The sequence below is a fragment of the Amblyomma mixtum genome, chromosome 3 (assembly GCF_055824585.1).
Source record: "Amblyomma mixtum isolate Tamu chromosome 3, ASM5582458v1, whole genome shotgun sequence".
NCBI lineage: Eukaryota > Metazoa > Arthropoda > Arachnida > Ixodida > Ixodidae > Amblyomma > Amblyomma mixtum.
In genome coordinates, this window is record NC_143014.1 from 165990907 (window position 1) to 166013064 (window position 22158).

At 48.7% G+C, this 22158-nt stretch overlaps 1 protein-coding gene across 2 annotated transcripts in view; it reads right to left on the reverse strand.

Annotated features, from left to right (window-relative positions):
- Positions 1-595: 595 nt before the first annotated feature.
- The window catches only part of LOC149352617 (sushi, von Willebrand factor type A, EGF and pentraxin domain-containing protein 1-like), a 236746-nt gene continuing 215183 nt past the window's right edge, over positions 596-22158 (reverse strand). For both annotated transcript variants that reach the window (XM_089581799.1, XM_089581798.1), the window contains one exon: positions 596-948. In XM_089581799.1, the coding sequence (XP_089437925.1) occupies positions 722-948 (227 nt within the window). In that variant the 3' untranslated portion in view covers positions 596-721. The remainder of the gene's footprint in view (positions 949-22158) is intronic.

A 22158-nucleotide genomic window follows, 5' to 3' on the forward strand; every position in this document is an offset into this window, starting at 1 on the left:
TATAGATGTGCACCGACAGGGAAATGTGAATCCTGAATCAAATTGGGAAGGGGAGTCACCGTATGGACTTCGCAGTTCTTAAAGCAGAGTAAAAGTAATGCATCTTCTGGTATTGCTGCGAGAGCTTTCGGCCGCATCTGCCGCTACCTGCTACTAGAAGCAGCGGGAGCTGCATCATTAGTGAGGTTATGCTAACCGAACGTCCGCTCAGAAAATGACTTCGCAGCTTTGAAATGCTAGACTGAATCCTGTACTTAGCGACGGCTGAAGTGATATGAGCCCGTGTGAAAATGGAATTCATACTTTTCAGGCTTGGACTTTCTACTTCAAAATGAGATGATCACGCGCAGCTCTTGCTGTGGCTTTTTAAAGTCCAGTTCTCATGCGTTATTTTTGCTAGCAAATAAACGCCCGCACTTCTCGCCCTCCACTGAGGCAAAGGACTGGCAGCGGTAACTGTACCACAGCCCTGCCCCCACGAGTGCAGCCGTTCCCGGACCCGCCTGGGCATCAGTCTATTTGGGCGGCAGCTGCATGCGGGAGTTGACGACACCCTACAATACAGACGCCGTTTACCTGTTTAGAAAGTCGCTCATTGGGCTGTCGCCGCAACATTTTATTGTTTCAAAATGAAAATGGCGGACGCTTTCGTGAAAAAATATGTGGACGCGTCCACGTGTGCATCTCACAGCCAGTGCCAATAGCGCTAGGCACTTCGTTGTTAGTTATTTTCGGCCCCGTTAGGTTTGTCGTTCGCAGGAACGCATATTGGCAGCGCGTGCTCAGACCAGCGGTTGCCCACGCAGAGGATCCTCTCGATGGGAGGCTTCAGCACAGTTCCGTTCCTGCAGGAGAGCGTGATGCTGTCGCCCAGGTCGTAGACGTCCTTTTTCCCTTCCACTTTGGGTCCACCGGGCCAAGTGTCAAAGTTGCCGCAGCCTTCAATACCTGAAGGTGGAATGTCGATTGCGCATAAGGCATGCAATATGCAACAACTGACAACATACAAAACATACAACAGGTACTTTAAAGATTCTAGGGAAACAGCAACCAGAACGCACCACCCATTTCTATAGCGTGGGACGCATTTAAAGTAATTCATCGACGTTAACAGCAGCTCGTGTGAGGACGGGTTGTGAAAAGGTTCAGTGCGAAGTTCGAAGGGAGTTTTTGCTCCACTCTCTAGCCAGAGTTGGACGTCTTGCGCAGAGCTCGAAGGAGTAATTCAGCAATAGAGTTAGAGGTGCACTAAAGAGGAATCTGAACTCGGCTTTTTACCGCGGGAACTCAATAAACAAGTTCCGAGCATCCTTAAAAGCTTCAAATTATTGTCCCGTGCGGCCGATTTCCCCAATTTAAATCGGATTAAACGTCCCGGCTCCCGCCTTTTTTGAACTCATCGCTGACGGTAGGATGTGTCATGCAGCCTTTCAGCCAATCCCGCGTCGGCTTGCCGCTCTGCCATCGGCGGAGTGATGCGTAGCGATCGGAGAAAGCAAAGAGTCCACGCGTATTTTTATTTACGTGGGCCTAATTTGCAGTTATGTTGTCTCTCACTGGATCTATTTATTTACGGGAACCTAAAAAAACAAAATAAAAGCGAAAGCGAAGCCGCCACGCGACTGCCTGAAAGCCACTCCACGCGTTAGTTGACTTCTCCTACCTTCAGCGGTGAGTTAAAAAAAAAGGCGGGAGCCGGGACGTTTAATCCGATTTAAATTAGGGAAATCGGCTCCACGGGACAATAATTCGAAGTTTCTTAGGATGCTCGGAACGTGTAGAGCGAGTTCCCGCGGCAGAACGACGAGTTCAGATTCCTCTTCAGTGCACCTTTAAGGCATATATGGTTACAATTAGGCAAGAGTGAGTTAATGCATCAGGAAGAAACGACACCATCGAGAAGAGCACATTATACAGGAGGCAACAGGCAAAGTATCTTTCTCAGCAAAAGTTATCGGAAAGCAGCTGTATGATAAGAACATGCTAGTATAATTTTTTGTGCTCTCAAGGCACACATTACCGAAGGTGTACTGCCGCCCACAGAATTAACACGAATGACGGAATGCGTGGCCTGGACTGTTGTCAGCGCCACGAAGCGATAGTCATTGGCGCGAGATAATGCTCTCGGCATGTTTACAGCCGCTGACGACAGCTGGTGCGCAGCTCGCTTTGACTACTTTTTTCGCTTCTGCCTGATCACCGCGGGGACAGCGTGCTCGTCACGGGGGCGTTCCTGAGCATTTTGCTCGCCGCTGCGGCTGCCACGACCCCCGCAACGCTCTTTGCAGTTTTCTTATCGCGGGAACCAGAAATTGCGCGCTAAGCTGGCGAGGTTCGCACCAGCTATCGTCAGCCACCGTAAACATACCGAGTGCATTATCTCGCATCCGAAGACTATCGCTTCGTGGCGCTGACGGCAGTCCAGGCCATGCGTTCGGTCATTCATGTTAAGTCTGTGAGTGGCTGTACAGTTGATTAAAATGCCCTGAGGAGTGCTGTGCTCTATAGAATGGCCTTTTCGGTCTTGGGTTTCATGTTGACTCTGTATACAACACTGAGGGCGCGCAGTTTATCAAAAGCAACTAAAAATACGCTGTGCTGTTTATATATGTAGCTGGCCACTCCATATCTGCGAATTGTGAATTACGTCAGTCAAAGCGAGAAAAAAAAGAACCTTTGACACGAGAAGGACACAGAAAAAGAGGTGTCTCCAGAAACAAACCTTTAAGCAGATATTTGAAGAGTCATAAAAATCCTTGTCTACAGCGGTATTGGCGCTTGATGGAACAGTTAGTTTAGTTTCTTGGGGTTTAACGTCCCAAAGCGACTCAGGCTATGAGGGACGTCGTAGTGAAGGGCTCCGGAAATTTCGACCACCTGAGGTTCTTTAACGTGCACTGACATCGCACAGCACACGGGCCTCAAGAATTTCGCCTCCATCGAAATTCAGCCGCCGCGGCCGGGATCGAACCCGCGTCTTTCGGGCCAGCAGCCGAGCGCCATAACCACTGAGCCACCGCGGTGGGGCGCTTTATGGAACAGTCAAATAAAGAAAGAGTTACCAGTTAGGAAGAATCAAATCTGAAGTAATTAATGGAGTATGATGACCCCTGTCTCACACCAGGCACTGGTACTTATATATTAACTATAAGCTTCAAGGCACTGTATAACGTTCAAAAGACGACGTTTGACGAGCCATTGATGATTAGAATATATATGCCAGGTGCGCAGTGCGACCCTCTCATTCTAGAATATGCGTTACACATGAATAAGGAAAACTCCGATAGAGACCACATCGCCCAACGTTTCTGGGCCACACGTACGAATCGCTTCCTGAGTCCCATGCCCATTCTTCGTTTGTCCCTGCAAGCTATACGGGGAACAGACAGTGCATATTTAGTTTCCAAAACACCTATAAAAAAAGCGGACGATCAGACGCCAGATGTACCAATTCAGTGAAAGTAGTTGCATTTACTCTCGATGATTACTTCGATGCTCTTATGGCTCATTCACACTTGGGCACTCGGCGGCGAGAGCGAGCGAAATCCGCCGCTGCCTCACTTACTCGCACAATTTTCGGCCACCAGGTCGCTGCTTCGACTGCGAGCTCTCGCGTTAAACGTGTTCCTCCGTGTATCGTTGTCTGCTTGTCGTCTACTCGCGGCGTACACAGGTGTGGTCAGAAAAGAGTGTAAATCGACGCTATGTACTATAAGCGCACGCATGCTTACTGCGCTAAACGCAAGAATTTTACTGGGTGTTACGCCGTTTGTCACGTTCGCGATTTTAGTTGAACACATGCAAACCAACCGCCGCGGTGTCTCAGTATTTACGGTGCTCGGCTGCATACTCAGAAGACGCAGGTTCGATCCCGGCCGTGGCGACTGCGTTTCGATGGTGTGAAATGCTAGAAGCCTGTGTATTGTGCGATTTCAGTGCACGTTAAAGAGCCCCAGATGGTCGAAATTACCCACAGCTCCCCACTACGGCATCCGTCACCACCTGAGTCATTTTGGAATATTAAACTAAACTAAACTAAACTAAACTAAACTAAACTAAACTATGCAAACAGAGACGCAGCGATCAGCTCAGCTTTGTGGCTCCATCCGGTTGTCAGAATGGGAAACATCGTTGCCGACAAACTGTCGGTCCTGTTCAGGCCTAGAAGTGTCAGAATCGTCACTCTGAATAAGAAATAAAAGAAATTTATAGCTCATACGTTTTGCTGTAGGTGAGATGAAAGGTTGGTTGGTTTATGGGGTTTAATGTCCCAAAGCGACTAAGGCTATGAGAGACGCCGTAGTGGAGGGCTCCGGAAATTTCGACCACCTGGGGTTCTTTACCGTGCACTGACATCGCACAGTACACGGGCCTCGAATTTCTCCTCCAAAGAAATTCAACTGCCGCGGCCGGGATTGAACCCGCGTCTTTCGGGCCAGCAGCCGAGCACCATAGCCACTGAGCCACCGCGGTGGCTAATGAGATGAAAGGAAGCGTAAGTCTTGTGCCCCATTTACGGCCAGTGACGCTACTGAAAATGGCAGTAATAACGACGAATTTAGTCCACTTTTAGGCCCTGGGGCAATAAATATTGCTTCACTAAAATTCAGTCAAAAGTTAGGCGTCCTGCTTTAAAGGGCACTGCCATGGATGTCATGGCGGGAACGCAGCTCCCTGCTTGCTTTCCTATAGACCTATTCAAGACCCTCGGGAAAACAGGTTTTCTGGGCTGTGGGGAGAATGTGGTTGAGCTTAACCCTCAACTCTTTCCTGTACTACGAGTACAGCCCAGTGCCCAATATGGCGGCGCCCATCGACCTCGTTTTGAAAAGGTCTTTAGGGATATTCAAAATTCCGCAAGTGCGCTTTCCCGCATAACGATGTTGCCCAACAAAAGATGGCTGACCGTGCGTTTCCAGCGGAAACAAAGCAAGAAGGACTAGTTTTTAGTTCGATTCTTCCAAAATACATTTCTTACATTCTATCCACAACCTTAGCGCCTGTCCTGAAGCCCTCGGAAGTTTTTAGAGCGCAGCTCTTTGGCGTCCGTTCCTGGGTTTCGCGTCGTCGTCGGCGTTGTCGTCGGCGTCGGCCTCGTAACCAGCTCCGCCCCCCTTTCATCCGCAGCTGGGGTTGACTCACTATCGGCGTCAGCGGCATCAGTCAGTCGCTGCTATCTCTTCCCTCCTCCCTTTATCGTGTTGTCCGCGTCAGCGGCATCAGTCAGTCGCTGCTATCTCTTCCCTCCTCCCTTTATCGTGTTGTCCGCTTGCTGCGCGCGCTTCTGCCCCCATCGTTTGCCGCTGGGTGTACACGCCGCCCCCCTCCCCCCTCTTCCTGCGAGTCTCCGGTTGTCAAAGCGCCGGCTCGAACTTAATTCCTTTCTTCGCTCCTCCTCCAATGCAACCCCTGTGCGGTGGCAATCAGAGAGCCAGATCGGTGGCGGCGGATCTGTATATGTGCACCGCCCGAGCCGAAATTGCCGCTGCCGTTCGCCACTGCGAAATTATCTGCCAGTTCTTTCTGAGCCATGAGCGAGACGACCGATGGAAGTCCTCCGTCTGCTAAAAAAAAAATTCTGTGATAGCGCATACATATGTTGCTCGATTTCTTTGCCTCAATCTATCGAAAAGGTGAAACAGCTTATTTGCTGCGCTCAAATTTCGCATTAGGAAGTAACGTAATCGTCGGTAATTTTTTATGGAGATGTCGGCCATCTTGCCTTTGGCAACCTAGTTAAGAGAGAAAGCGCACTTGCAGAATTTCGAATATCGCCTATTGGCCGATGGAAATCGGCGGCACTTTTCCGGCAGCAGAAATCGGTCCTGGACCGATTGGACTTTCGCTGGGTATTTCGGCGGAACTTCACAACAAGCGGGCGTGAACTTCCGGGGCAAGCCTTCATAAGCAAGCTGCGTTCCCGGACCTCATCACAACTGCGGGCAGCTCAGGCACACGCGCCTCGGCACCTTACGTCGTTGACCGAATTGATTTCTTTGCGCAGATCGCTGCTCATCGCTCGGTGAAAATTCCATCTTCATGGCTCTGCGATAACTTCGTCACCTTGAGCTGGGACCATTATCAACTTAGCAAGGTGGAAGCTGCAATCAAAAGACCGGAACAGGACGGAACCACGTCCCAACAAGCGGGCGTGAACTTCCGGGGCAAGCCTTCATAAGCAAGCTGCGTTCCCGGACCTCATCACAACTGCGGGCAGCTCAGGCACACGCGCCTCGGCACCTTACGTCGTTGACCGAATTGATTTCTTTGCGCAGGTACGTGCTTTTCCTGAGTTTTACACGAGCGCGTTCCTGAGCTGCCCTGAAGTGTTTTCTTTTTTTTTTGCCTTGAGATGGGTGATAAACAGCCATCAACTATTAAAGAAGTAGCAAAGATGCTCTCAGAACTTTCCACAAAGTTTGACGACCACAAAGCTAACGTTGTGACAGAACTGCAAGACATCAAACAGTCACTCTCGTTCATAAATGATAAATTTGAAGAATTCAAGTCCACCGTAGAAGACATGAAGCGGGAACAACAGACACTGAAAGCAGAAAACAAAAATCTTAGAGCAGCCTTAGAGAGTGCAAAAACTGAGATTGTAGAGTTAAAGCAGTATTCAAGACAACAGAACATCGAAATCAAAGGACTACCCCTCAGGACTGACGAAAAACTTGCTGACGCCTTAATACAGTTTGGTGAAACGCGCAGTGTTCCAATATCCAGCTCTGATATTGATGTGATTCATCGCGTACCCGGAAGGGCAAGATAAAACCAAACGTGATCGTGAGGCTCACATCTCGCTCCGTGCGTAGCAGAATACTACACGCAGTGCAAAAGATCAGTTTGTCTCCGGTGGGCTTTGGCTACGAAGGCACAGACACAGTCTATATTAATGAGCACCTCTGTCCTGAGTATAAGGTTTTGCTTGGAAAAGCAATTGCACGAAAGCGAGAAAAGGGCTGGAAGTTCACCTGGGTCGCTAATGGAAAGATCCTTGCTAGGAAGGCCGAGAACTCGAACGTGATTCAGATCCGTTCCGAGGCCGACTTAGCTCTGATCTGTTAAACCAAAATCGACAGTAAATCATGGACAGTGTGCAGCTAGCAAACCAATTTATGAAAAAAAAATGCATGTGCCTCTCTGCTTCATTGCAATGTTCGAAGCTTGAATAAGAACATAGATAATGTCTGCTGTCTAATGGCTGAGCACTCATTTACGTTTGACTTCATAGCCGTTTCAGAAACTTGGCTACATGAAGGGGATTCCACAATATCCAAGGGTTCAATTTTTTTTCCTGTAGTAGAAAAACCTCTACGAGAGGCGGTGGAGTTGGCCTATATATAAAAACATCGTTGCATTCCTCCCTTCTTCCTGGGTTGACAAATTCATATTCTGCTGGTTTTGATTTTTTGGTTGTTCAGTGTATGAACCTTACAATTGCTGTCGTATACCGTGCTCCAAATAGCTCTCTATCACTCTTCCTTGACCATTTTGAATCGCTGCTCACGAACTTATCTAATCTAAGAGTCAAAGTATTAATCTGTGGTGATTTAAATATTGATTCTTTAAGTGATAACAGTGTGGTATCCCTATTGAAAAATCCGGTATCGCGGCAAACCGGATTTTACCGGAACATATCGGTTTCATACCGGTCCGGTATCACTCTCATACCGGCGAGACCCGTCCGGTTTGATGGTTATACCGGTTCATACCGGTCCGGTATCGATCCCAAACCGGACAGACCGCTCCGGTACGGAGCTCATACCGGACAGTCCATTCCCGGTTCGAAGCTCAAACTGGACAGACCAGTCCGGTACGGAGCTCAAACCGGACAGACTAGTCCGGTACGGAGCTCAAACCGGACATACCAGCCTGTATTCAGAGCGATATGTGCCGCGGTTTTGGTGCTTGGTCTGCAGATTGACTGTTGTATGCCAGCAGATATTTTTTAGGGGAAAGGTGGGGGCAGCGCGCGCATAAGTGCGATAATCAACACATACACGGTTTTGTTGAAAGGGCTAGGAAAAGAAAAGGGCTAAGCGTGAGCTTCGCAGTGGCAAAACATGCAGTTTGTGCATGATTTGGTGATTTGAGGGCAACCGCCATATTGGCTTCCCGTGCAGCACCCTGACAAAGTCAAGGCGGCTGTGTGCGGGCACACGGCTAGTATATATCCGCCAGCAGCCTTCGTAAGTCCTGCGCAGATTACTCTGGATTTCACAGTGCAGAACTTCACGACTGGCTGATAAACATGGCGAGCCTCCGGTGACTGCGCCAGAGGCTCCAAAAGGTTTGTTACTGTCGCGTTCATTGCAGCAGCTGTTCGCTAGCGGCAGTCTGTAGCGACGCATCGATGAAGAAAGAAAATTCTTGGTTTTCGTGCAGGAATTCTTTGCACTTCTTCTTCGTCAAGTGATTGCCCATTGATAACGCAACTTGTCCAAGTGCCATCCCGAGCGGCCCCACCCTTCACTTTATCAGGAAGGCATACTAATCACAAATCGCCCAGAACATTTCTATCGACGAACAAGATATCAACGGAGCCGGCAGCTTGCGGTGTTCCCTTAAGGGCGACGCTTCGTTCTAGCTAGAAGATATAGCGCTCGAGAGAACAAAATAAAAACAAAAACCACCTGTAGAAACCTTACACGAGTAACCCGTCTTTACGCAAATTTTTTAAAGCTTTTTTTTTTTCTCTCATCACCGCCTTCTCTGCTTTTCCTGGGTCTGTCACAACAAAAAAACCGGCGCATTCCTGGTCTTTCTATCGGGCTTTGTTCCTTCCCCTTGGGCTCCTCTGTGTCTGTCAACCCACGACCGAACATTTTAAGCCGCCCTCCCGACCACGCTTCCCGCGACTTCCATGAAGTGGCGAGGAGGTTCCGATTCTACTTGTTCACTGTCCCCGGCCGCTTCGCGGTGACTTTTTGCAAAAGTGCCCCCCCCCCCCCCCCCCCCCCCGCCTTTCCTGCGTTTGCTTGGAACAGGTTTTTACTTCTCTCTTGAGGCTGGGTTGAGTGTCAAGCGATGAAGGTAGCTGGGAAAACACGCTGGCACTCGCTCGTTGGCGTTGAATTTGTGTTATACAATTTTTTGCGACTTTCTTCGTGTTGCCTTGATCAATCCATGATCAAAGATGACATCGCCTTTCATGCGTACGTCCAGTGCAAATATGGTGGAAGCCTATCATCCTTGTCTCAGTGATGAATGACTTCGCTCCGAAAGACGTGAGTGGTGAACATTTGACCGGTGGAAGGCGGATTTCATGACGGCGACGTCGTGCTGCTAGGACGTAAGTACGCATTTTAAATCACTCTGTTCTTTAAGTACTGCCTCCGTCTCGGTTATATGCTCGGCGTCAACAGAAACGTTCTAACTGTTCAGTGTCTTTTTAACTAAAACTTTGTAGACTGCACAGCGTAGAGGGACGAAATAGCGCAAAATTTTCTTTCAGTTACATACCGAAATTGCTTGTCCTTCATGATAGCACGACTAAAATTAGTTTTTGTTGTGTCCCCGTATTGCTTTTGTGTGTGTGCGCCCCCTCCTAACGACCACTCGCATTCCCCTCCTAACGACCACTCAATCCTCCTCCTAACGACCACGACAGTTGCCCCTCGTCGCACGCTGTCACCAGATGCCCCCCCACGGTGCGTCCCCGCACCCTCCTCCTGTTCTGGGAAGCCACTCCCTCCCGTGGACGCTTCTCAGCTCCCTCCTTTCTTCGGGCGGTCAGTTCGGCTCCTGCCTCGGTCGACGCTGGTCGCACCCTCATCGGCTTTAAATAAACGAAGTCTAAAAGTACCGTGTGCGTCTTTCGCTGCATTCAACACAGCGACCGGACACGACAGTGGCGACGAGAAAGTGGATTCGACCCGCGCTACGCAACGCTATTGACAAGCCATGGCTACGCGAGGGTTTCCCAATCAGATACCAGAGTTCAACGGCTCATCGTGGTCATCGTGGGTTGGACGCCTTCAGTTCTACTTTGAAGCTAACAACATCACAGACCCAGCCTTGAAGAGGGCCAACCTGCTGACGCTGTGCGGGGAGCAGACCTACGATACTGTCTGCGCCCTTATTCAGCCAAGCACACCAGCGGCAGTGTCTTACGGCGACATCGTAAAAGCGCTGCAAAAGCACTACGACCCAAGGCCATCCGAGGTCTACAGCCGGGCTCGCTTCCAACGACGAGATCAACTGGGAGGAGAAACTGTGAGCGCCTACGTAGCCGCGCTCAAGAAGCTCGCTGCCGACTGCAATTTTGGAACGCTGTCGACAACAGCTACCGGGCAGGAGGGAGACGCAGCTTCTTCTGCTAACACCACCATGCTTCCCTTGGACGTGATGTTACGCGACAGATTTGTGTGCGGACTGAGTGACGAGTCACTGCAGCAGCGCCTGTTCGCTGAGAAGGACCTCACATTCAGCAAAGCTTACGACATCGCCGTTCGAGCGGAGAGCGCCGGTCACCAGCAGAGAGGGATTCGCCGGAACACCGAGCCGGTACACCAGACAAGCAACCAGGTGCGCAAGCCTTCTGTTGTTGTAAAATCGGTCAAAAAGGCACAACGCTGCTGGCGGTGTGACGACCAACACAACCCCCAGGGATGTCGATTCCAGTCAGCCACGTGTAATTTTTGCCACAAGCGAGGGCATATCGAAAGAGCATGCATTACGAAACGGAGACTTGCCAAGATAAAGTCACCTTCCCAGCCTAATCACAGCGTCAACGCCTCAGAGAATACGCCGCTATCTGATCTCCATGGAACAACATCAGCAACACCATCTGTGTTGTACGACCTGAACACCATGAATCTCGGCACGCGACCGAAGATTTTTACAGAAGTAAGCGTACATCACCAGCTGATTAAGTTCGAGGTGGACTCCGGCGCAGCCTGTACTCTGATCAGTGAGGACACGTTCCGAACTTCATGGCCATCTGACGCACCAGCCCTGCAACAAGACGACACGCACCTGCGAACGTGGTCAGGACAGAATCTGCCACTATTGGGCTCTGCCAACGTGCAGGTTAACTACAACGGCCAGACCCATACGCTACCTCTGCTTGTTGTGAAGGGCACAGGATCAAGCCTTCTAGGGAGAAACTGGTTTTCTCCACTAGGCGTGATGATATGCGGCATACACCAGACGCCGAGCCAGAACATGGTTGAGCAACTGCAAGAGAAATACGAAAGAGTATTCTCGGAAGAGATTCCAGGAAACGAAGGGCCCCCGGTCACACTGGAGTTGTTGGACAACGCGCAACCCAAATTTCTGAAGGCCAGGCCGGTGCCGTTTGCTCTCCGAGATTCAGTTGAAAAAGAGTTGGACAAACTGGAGCAGCAAGGTGTCATCGAGCCGACGCAGCATTCCATCAAACTCTCAGCGTACGACTACGCTCTGGTCTACCGCAATGGGAGTAAACATCAAAACGCCGATGCGCTAAGCCGTCTGCCACTAGACGCAACTGTTGACGAACCATTTCCACCAGGAGACGTTCTGATGTTCGAAGCACTGCCAGAACCTCCGCTTACAGCAGGCACAGTTGCAGCATCTACGCAGAAGTGCGCAGCTCTCCGGCTAGTTTACACAGCTGTTCAACAAGGCAACGTGCATAAACTCAAAGGGGACAACTTCGACGCTTACCGCAGGCGAGCTACAGAGTTGAGCACCCATCGCGGCTGCATCATATTTGGGTCCCGAGTTGTGATGCCGAGAGAACTACGCGCACAAGCTATGTCTCTCATCCACGCCGGACATCGGGGCATCGTTGCAATGAAAAAGTGTGCCAGAAGCTACATGTGGTGGCCTGGCATTGACAACGACATCGAAACAGTGGTGCGAGAATGCAAGCCTTGCCAGAGCAGCCGGAGCGCCCCGCCGAAAGCTCCTGTCCCAGAATGGGAAAAGCCAGACACACCATGGCACACACTGCACATTGATTTTGCAGGACCAATTGAGGGCTGCACTTTCCTTGTGGTCGTAGATGCCTACACAAAGTGGCTTGAGATAAGGCAAATGGGACAGACGACTTCGGCAGCAGTCATTGACAACCTCCGATCACTATTTGCAACGTTCGGCCTGCCGCGCAAGGTAGTGTCGGACAACGGAACACCGTTTGTGTCTGCGGAGATCCTCAAGTTTTATCGCGACAACGGGATCTCATCAGTTACATCGGCCCCCTACCACCCAGCGACAAACGGACAAGCCGAGCGCTACGTAGCCGAGCTAAAACGCGCCCTTGAAAGAGATCAGACAGGCTCGCTGCAGCGCCGCCTTGCGCGCTTTCTCTTCAAGCAGCACACGACGGTTCAGAGCACAACAGGCGAGACCCCCTCGAAAATGATGTTCGAGCGTGAAATGCGAACCCAGCTCACAGCCATCCTCCCCGAGCCAAAGGCAGAGACGTTCCGGGAAGAAAAAGCAATTCCGCGCTGCGGCACGCTTAATGAGGGGCAGCGCGTCCTCGCCCGACAGTTTCTGAAAAAGCCACGCTGGGAGGAAGCTACAATTGTCAGACGCATAGGCCTGCGCTCTTGGCTCGTCAACATACATGGCACAGTAGCACGCCGACATCTCAACCAGCTGCGTAGATTTACGACGCCGTCTGAGAGCTGTCCGCCAGCGGAGAGAACACGTGCACCATTTTCCCACATAGCCTGGCACCTCTTCCCGGAAGAAGAGACTTCGCCCAGGACGGACCTAGGAGACACAGCGAACAACAGCCAGCCTACAAGTGTTTCTCCCCCGAGCGCACAAAGCCAGCGCGCCTCCACGCGTGAGCGCCGACCCCCTGCACGATACCAGGCAACTTTCTAAGGGGGAAGGAAGTGTTGTGTCCCCGTATTGCTTTTGTGTGTGTGCGCCCCCTCCTAACGACCACTCGCATTCCCCTCCTAACGACCACTCAATCCTCCTCCTAACGACCACGACAGTTGCCCCTCGTCGCACGCTGTCACCAGATGCCCCCCCACGGTGCGTCCCCGCACCCTCCTCCTGTTCTGGGAAGCCACTCCCTCCCGTGGACGCTTCTCAGCTCCCTCCTTTCTTCGGGCGGTCAGTTCGGCTCCTGCCTCGGTCGACGCTGGTCGCACCCTCATCGGCTTTAAATAAACGAAGTCTAAAAGTACCGTGTGCGTCTTTCGCTGCATTCAACACAGCGACCGGACACGACAGTTTTATAGTTTGTATTATTTCTTTACAGAGGCACATGGTGTATACGTGCGAGAGCAATCATTGATAAGCGTCCTGAGGGGGAGCGGCTCAAGACCTTGAACAAACATCACGCATCGCATCAATGCTGCGGTATGTGCCGTAAATAATGGAGGATGACCACGCAAGCATCGCAATCGTCTGAGCAACCTGTTTACACACCAACAATGTTACGACGCAGATTTGCAATACATTATTGATTCAAATATGGAAGGCGGTAGGTGCATTCACGATACTGAGCATTGCCAATGCTCAGGGCCTGGCGTCTTGAGACGCCTGGCTTGTCTGTGGCTTGTCTGGGCCCACGGGGGCCCGCAATTCAGAGCCCCGTTTGTGTTACTGGGGTATGCATTTGTTATTGCATACAGGTCCACCTCGGGAATGGAATTTTTATTCCTTCGGCAACGTGCGCAGCAGTTATGGTGGCACCCAAAGATTCGCGTTTCTGTAAAGACGCAGCCTTTGGACGACTCCACAACTCCTGGAAAGGGGCGTTACAGGGCAAGCTTACCATCGGAACCTGAAGTCAGAAGCCTCCACAGTGGGCAGAAAGTAATGACCCCTGAAAAGCTACAAGCCATTGGCCGTAAGTTGCATGTCACAGTGCTCAATGCATTATGTTGTGTGTCAGTGCGCAATTAAATGATAAGCTGGGGGCATTATGTACTACCAATCATATTTTCTTTTCTGCAGGTGCTTTTGACTACTTCATTGGCCAGCACCCTGTAGAGACCCCAGCGCCGGTAGATCGTCGCAAAGAGTTAAATTATTACCTTAGTGAGCTGGTTCAAGACATGCGGAAAAAATAAACATCTTTTGGAGTTTTTGATGCATTATAATACTCACCAAGCTACCAATACTTTGGTAAAAGGTGGGAGCAAATAACACAATGGCACATCGACTGCAATGCGAGTTGCTGATAATCGCAGATTACCAGTTTCTGAGGCTCTGTATATTTCAGCTTTTGGCATGTACACTTATGGCCCCAGTTTTTGGGCAGATTTAGTCCAAGTGGGATATATTTGAAGCATTTTATTCTGCCTTTGTCCTGTGATACAGGACCTCCTGTATAATACGGGCCTAGCCTGTTTAATACAGGACTGTCCTGTATTCCGGTATGAATTTTAAACCGGAACCGCATACCGGGTTATTGTACAGGATTTGCGATACCGGAGTATCCTGTACAAAACAGGAGAGTCCTGTATTATACAGGACTGTCCTGTTTTATACAGGATATTCCAGTATTCCGGTATCGCGAATCCTGTACAATAACCCGGTATGCGGTTCCGGTTTAAAATTCATACCGGATTTTTCAGTAGGGATATACTAACTTATTACACTCATATGGCTTCAGTAATGTAGTTATAGGCCCTACACGTGTGACTCCTATTTCTTCGACGTCATTGGATCATATACTCTGTAATTTCGACACATCATCTAGTTTGAGCTCCATATATAAAACATACCTTACAGATCATTATCCTGTTGCGATATTTTTTCCTCTCGAACAAGCGGCTCCGGGTAAAACATCTGACCCCCACTGCAGAATCGATGTTATTCAGTTAAGGGAATGTCTTCAAGCGGTAGATTTTAGCTTGATCAACTCAGCTCATGTTAACGACGTATACCAAGAATTTAACGACAGGCTAACCACGGCAGTTTTGCAATCTTCTACACCTCAAATCAAAAGATACTATAGTACGCCTATCTGTCCCTGGATGACACAAGCTATTATGAAACTTATTAAGGAAAAAGATCACTGGCATACCAAATGTAAACAAAAGCGAGGTAATTCATATTACTTAGTAAAGTTTCGGAGAGCAAGAAACTTAGTTACTGCTGCCATAAGGTCCCGCAAGAAAGAGTATTACTCCCAATTAATTTTGAAAAATGCCCACAGTACGAAAGTCACGTGGCAGATCATTAACTCTGTTATTAAACCCGTAGCAAATCGTTTTATTATGCCTGACATAGAAATCTTGGGGATCTCCATTGAAAATCTAGTTACAACGTTCAATGTATATTTTTCCACTATTGGTGCAAGTATAGGAAATACTTGCCCCTGCACTGAGTACCTCCCTCCTCCGCAAAACATTGTAGTGACCTTTGCATACCATGATATTACAGTGGATGAGATTGTATATACAGCTAATCATTTTCCATCGAAATTATCTACTGGATGTGATGGCGTTGCCTCTATTGCGCTGAAGGAATGCATTGATATCTTATGCCAGCCACTTGAAAAAATCTTCAACTTTGCCTTCTATTCCTCCACCTATCCCGATCTCCTTAAGCTAGCTAGAATAGTACCGATTCACAAAAATGGTGACCGTAACCACGTTGAGAATTACCGCCCAATTTCCATTTTAAGCTGCATAAACACACTTTTTGAAAAACTCGTTGCAAAGAGAGTGAAAATATTTCTCGAGAAAGAAGCCTTGCTATGTCCGCAACAACACGGCTTTAGACCAAACAGATCAACTGGTACGGCCGTCATATCGCTAACAAACACGATCAACACTTTCCTAAATGATAATAAAATAGTCTTAGGAATTTTTTTGGACATTAAGAAAGCATTTGACACTGTTGATCACGAAATTTTACTGAAAAAGCTGGTGCATTACGGGTTTGGAGGTATTAGTTTAGAATTCTTCAGAAGTTATCTCAATAATCGGCGGCAAATGATCCAACTTAGTGGTGTAAAATCTGACTTTGAAACAGTTACGGTTGGTGTGCCTCAGGGTTCAGTCCTTGGTCCGATTTTTTTTACCTTGTATATTAATGACCTGCCGCATTTCACACAACACTTCTCTGTTTTTATGTATGCTGACGACACTGCTCTTCTATGTGCTCATGAATCTACAACGGATCTTATTAGCACCCGCAAACCGAGAATTGGAAACTTTGTGTAGCTGGTTTATTTCAAATAAACTTGTTGTAAATGTTAAAAAGACAAAATGCATAATATTTATGGGCTCCAGAAAAACAATACATGAAAACCTGCCTTCCGTGCAATGGCTGGGAACACCTATGGCACTTGTCAATAACATCACTTATCTTGGAATAATTCTAGATGAGAACCTGCACTGGAAACCATACATTCAGGCGCTTTGTAAAAAGTTAGCTGCAGCATGCTTTGCACTCTACAAATGCTGAGATTATTTTGGTAATGACATACTCAGAACTATTTATTTCTCAATTTTTCAAAGCCAGTTATCATATTGCATTGAATCATGGGGCCACACCTACCAATCTTATTTGGAACCACTTAGGGTCTTGCAAAAAAGGGCAATTTGATTCATTTCACATTCAGGATACAACGCCCACACTGCTCCTCTTTTTAAACAGATGGATATACTGCCACTACAATCATTACTTGAATACAGGACTGTCTTGACAATACACACATGCCTTACAGACAATTACCCGTTACACTCATCGCTATTCTGTATCCCACCACTATGCACTCGCAACGCCAATCATAGAAATTTCCTTCTTCCGAAAACAAAAAATGTCTATGGAGAAAGAAGGATGGCCCATGTTGGTATTAAGCTGTGGAACAAGCTTCCAAGTGAACTCAAACATTGTAAAACTTTTCCTGTGTCACTGAAGAAATATTATAAACAATGAGTGAAGCCACCGCTTTTTTTTTCTTTTCATGTATTTTTGTGTGTTTGTATCTGTTTGTAAAAGAGGCTTGGTGCTCTGAATATTGTTGCTCTATGTACCCATTTATGTCTTTCTAATTACATGAGCTTCTATATGAATGTAATTAATTTTTGTTATGCCTGCAATTTTCTTTGAAACTGAATTGCATGGATCCCAACTAGCTTCCAGCTAGGGATCCAGATGTTTTAACAAGCATGCCTTGTATGAATGTTGAGAAATAAAAATTGAATCAATCAATCAATCAATTCTGCCGCGGTGGTGGATTCCGCTCGCTCTCGCCGCTGAATGCCCAAGTGTGAACGAGCCATCGCTCTACTGAATGCTTTTACTTTAAGCCGAAGCTTAACACACGCGACAGAATTATTTTGGAGGTTGAAATTGGGCGGAGGTGAGTCGAGGTAGGCGGTTGGTGGGTGGCAGCCCCCAGCTAAGGGGTGGTGGGTAGTCCGTGCTTCTGGAGGGCAGCTGGATTTACCACTATGTCTTCGAATTCGAAATCGCCATCGCTTTTTCGTTCCTATGCTGCTGATAGTGGGTGGGGGCTTTATGGAAAGGGAAGGTAGGTGGGCTGGTGGTGGGCGGAGCTTCTCGAGGGAAAGCTTCGGCAGGCGGGTGGTGGACGACGCTTCTGGAGGGTGAAGGTAGGCGGAGGTAGGGTGGGACGGTGGGTACAGGGTGGCAGTGATTGGGTGGGCCGCACTCTAGCTTATAGGGTGCGGTGAGTAGGTGGCTAGTGGGTGGTGCTTTTGAAAGGTGGCAGGTAGAGTGGAGGCTTCTCGCCAGTAGGCTAGCGGCTCCACTTCAACAGACAAAAGATTTCCGCGAGAGGGTTGAGCGGCTACAGCAGCACTATTTTCACGGTAAAAAAAATAATTTGTAGTGAAGAACCTGAGGCGGGCGTAATGCTTGTCAAGCAGGAAAAGCGCTTAAGTTGAACGCAGTCAAGAACAAAGACAAAACAGATGAAGAAGGACTAAAAAGAATAAACCTCAGGAACTATACTAAAAGCCAGCATCGGGTTGAGAGGTTAACATTGCTCCACGGGCTGAGTGGATTTCTCCTGACTGGCATTAGTGCACGGAAACCTCGCCAAGTCGGCAGGTCACGTTGGGATGGTACGAGCAGAAATAGGTACAGACCTTGAACTTCGATACCGCGTGAACGCGCCAAGATTGGGAACGGAGTTTGTAAGCCCAGAGTAACCTTCTTGATCACAAGTGCCACAGTCATCACGAGTGGCTTGACACGGTGGAATGAAGTTGATGTGACTTGGCGGTTCTTATATCGGGATGACCTTGGCTGGCACGTCCTTTTACTCGACTTAGTGCTGTCGATTTCATGTGTGCTAGCGTAAAAATGTTTATACTGAGTTCAAGTTAAACCACAGTTTTCTTGTTCATGCATGCGCAGCCTTTAAAGATGCACGGGGCGTGGGTTTGTGAGGTTTTGTGGTTGGTTCAACTTCCCGCTTTCTGAAAAACTCTCCGGCAGTTCACTAAGTGTGCAGCTAAAATAGCGTGAGTTGATATTAAGTTTTCTTTAAAAGGATACTCACAACTTAATAGGTGCACTTGTGGTTACTATTCATCACTCGTCACCACAGTCTGGTGATTTAATTACAGAGCTCGGTTGTTAATCGGTAGTAGCTCAAATGAAGGCTCACACAAATGGGGTGCATCAACACGGGGCAAGTGTTTCGTGGGTATGCACGGGGCGCATTGCTGTTATTCGGGTTCCCGCTCGCGGTATTCTTGCTTGCTGAATTCTGTCACCGCAGAACCTTCGCACGTGTTGTACCATTGACGCCTTAGCCTGGTTACTTGAGTTCTTTTTTTACGTGACATACATCGCATTACTTTATAAGCAAGCTTTGTTGAGGTGGGTTGCTTTGAAGGCATGTTTTTAAAATTTTGAAATATGCAAAAAAGGAAAGACCGAATAATGGACCTCCTGGTAGGATTAAAGAAAATGTCGCCCAACTAAAAACATCCACAGATAGGTCGTGAAAGATATATCTGGTTGCCATCACGACTGTTGAGGTTACCATGAACGTAGTGAAAATGGTGACAAGCCGTTGACGTCGTTTTCTTAAATTACCACTGCTCATTGAAGTGTGCACGGATCACAAGGTATGACTAGCATCTTTCGAAGCAAACGGAGATTGTTGCACGCTTCATGCAGGGTTCTAATTCCTTCGATTATTCTTGTAACCAATTGGTACAACTGAAACTAGAACACCCACTGCATGGGTACTTCAGACAATTTTACATACATTTTTAGGAAGCGTTCGGGTCTGACACATGAATGTGCCATCAAGTGTCAAAAATTGTTTAGAGTGAGAACAAGCGGTTATGTATTTGTGAAATCGCTATTATTCCACGGCGCTAATGTGTGCTCGCACGCGAAACTGCGAAGCCTAAGGACTGCATCTTTGAGGTGTCTGTACTCTTGGATGAAGTTCATCACAGCACAGTTGTCTCTTATGGTAATGGGCGATTCCTCTTTTCTCTATTTCTACATGTAGCATATGCGTATTTCGCTCGACGATAAACTCTAGCCGCTCTGACGCCAATGAAAACCTTGATTCCTGAAGGGGCTGGGAAACTAACTTTTTCTTCAGCTTCCTCGAGTGCAGTGCCATGTCAGGAGCTCCTTTTCAACAGGTCTTTCTTGCTCAGCTTACCAGCCGTCCTGCCTCGAGTTGTCGTTGCTTTCAGTTTCTCCTACGGGGGTTGGGGCTCCTACTTTGACAGCCGTTTCACGAAGACGCCAGAATGTATGCAGCTTGGGGTTGATATTGCAACGAACAGGACAAAGACGAAACGGCCAGTGTCGCGAGACGGAGCGCTCGCGCTAGGTCTGCAGCCATTAAACCATATTTTATCCTGTTATCATGTCGTCCCATTCTTTGGCTGACCATACAATATTTAGTGGAGGTGCGGATGTTCATTATCTTCCTGACCCTGGAGTTTCGATGCCTTCCAGGGCATCGTGGTCGTTGTCGTTGAATGGGAGCCTCTGGATCCTGCCGCCCGGCACAGCCACAGCCCGACTTAACCTGACCTGACCAGCCGCTCTCCCTCCTCATCCTCAGCTGCGTCCACAAGGCACGAAGACCAGGAGAAGACGCAATTCGGCCAGACCCTTATGACCTCATAATGACGACCTTACCAGACGATGACATGGACCTAGACGGCACCCTCGCCCAAGCCATCCGGCGCATCCGTGGTCCTTGGCCTACGGCGCATGGCTGGACATGAAGCTCTCCAAGCTTTCCATTCTCTTCTGTCCTTTCCTGACCATCCCTACCGTCACGCCATCCCTCAAACGCTAAGTAATCGATCGGGACGATCGCTGAGTGGCGTCGGGTAATGTCACGAGCATGACAACGACGAAAACTGCAGGGGCGCGGGACGGAGCGAGTGCGCTATAGGACCGCAGCCATTGAACCACATTTCATACCGTCATCATGTCGCCCCGGCCTGTGACTTGTCACCGGGCAAAGATATTTTTCGACCACTGCGATCGCTGATTAGGTCTTGGTATCACTTTATCAAGAGCGCTACCGGGGGGGGGGGGGGGGGGGGGGCTCATTCGTTCGCAATGGCAGTGTCAAAGACGTGGCCAGCTTCACCTCCATGGAAACGCGGCCGCGTTTCCGTGGAGGAGAAATACAAAAGGCGCCCGTGTGCTGTGCGATGCCAGCTAACATTAAAGAACTTCAGGTGGTCTATATTAATCCGGAGCACTCTACTACGGCGTCCCTCATAACCCTTGTGTCAGTTCGGGATGTTAAACGTTACAATTGACATTTTGTTTTTCACTGAGATGCAAGCACGCAGGATGGTTTTTTTGGGTTCCTCAGATGTCAGCTTCCTTTTTAGTGGCTTGGTAGGCCATAAATAGGCGGTTAGAAGGCCGGTGACGTAAAGGCGATACGCAAGGTTTCCGATTGAGACTGGCAAAGTGCCTTTGGCTGCACACTGCGGCGGTGTAAATAAGGTTGCTGGCATGCCATGTGACTAGTATTGGTGCTTCGGCTGCGCTTTACCAAAGCCTAGTGCACTTCTTTCCGAATGGTGTAGGAGGCCATAGGTTGAAACGCCGGACGCATTTTCTGTAGCTCCTTGTGTAGTGTGGGTGAGGGCTGAAACACCTTACGCGATGTGTCCACCACCGCCAGCACATAGGAAGTAGTAAAAACATCAAGGCAGCGCTCTGGCAAGATCTGAGGCGACCTGGTGTAATCTGGCGTGTATGTTTAGAACCCTTTTAATCACTAAAGCTTCGGATACGAATTTGTCCACCGTCTTTGATGTGTTGCGGATATCCGCAATTCCTGGGAACATCTGTTCTCTCAGGCTTGTCATCAACAAATCCAGCCTTTTGTCCTTAGCCATGTAGGGATCTGCGCGGCGGAACATTTGATCGATTCCTTCGACGAAGATTGCAACGTCCTGATTCGGCTGCTGTAGACTTGCTTGGTGTGGCACTTCGGACGTGAACAGATGTGAATGTTGCGTACAGTTGTGTTTTGGATGACTTTCTTATGCAGCGAATCTGTTCTGTCGGTTCTCGATAGTAAACACGCCGGGGGTTATATTCGTCACTACATTTACTGAGCGCTGCTATGGTCTCAAGAACGCTGCAATCAACTTTTAAGCTATACGCACCGATGCCCACGGAATGCTGGGAAAACTTGCGGTTGCCGCAGTGTAGTACTGCAGCTGCCAGCAGGGCCACCCGGTTGTGCACTGTGGTCGGGGCGGAGTCCGCTGTGTCGTATTTTTTTTCCCGAAGACGCGAATGTTGTGTTGATAGCCTTCAGACGTTTTGCACGCATTGTCACTGGGCGGTAGCTGAGCGCTGATAGGCGCGGTATGTTCAAAAGACGTACTTCCCTGCGTGTGTTCTTTATTTAACGTGCTTTGATCTGAGAATGATAACTTTCTCCTCTTGTGCAAAGTTTTTCCAAATGAAGTTTTTAATTGGAGTCCGTCGTTTAGGTACACCGGTTCAAATTCGCGCAATTATTCAAGTAACTGATCACGTTAGGAAGAAGTAACAGTTACCCTTTCATGTTACACGCGACAGCCAACCACTTCATCCACATCTCACAGCCGCAACATATATTGTTTCTCTTCTTAACTACCAGTGCTTGCGTTGCGTCACTTGCATGGCATCTTGTGTAGTGCACCGACGCAGATGCGGGAAAAAATGATGCGCCTATTATTCGACGTGCTCGAACACAATCACTGCGGGCATGACACT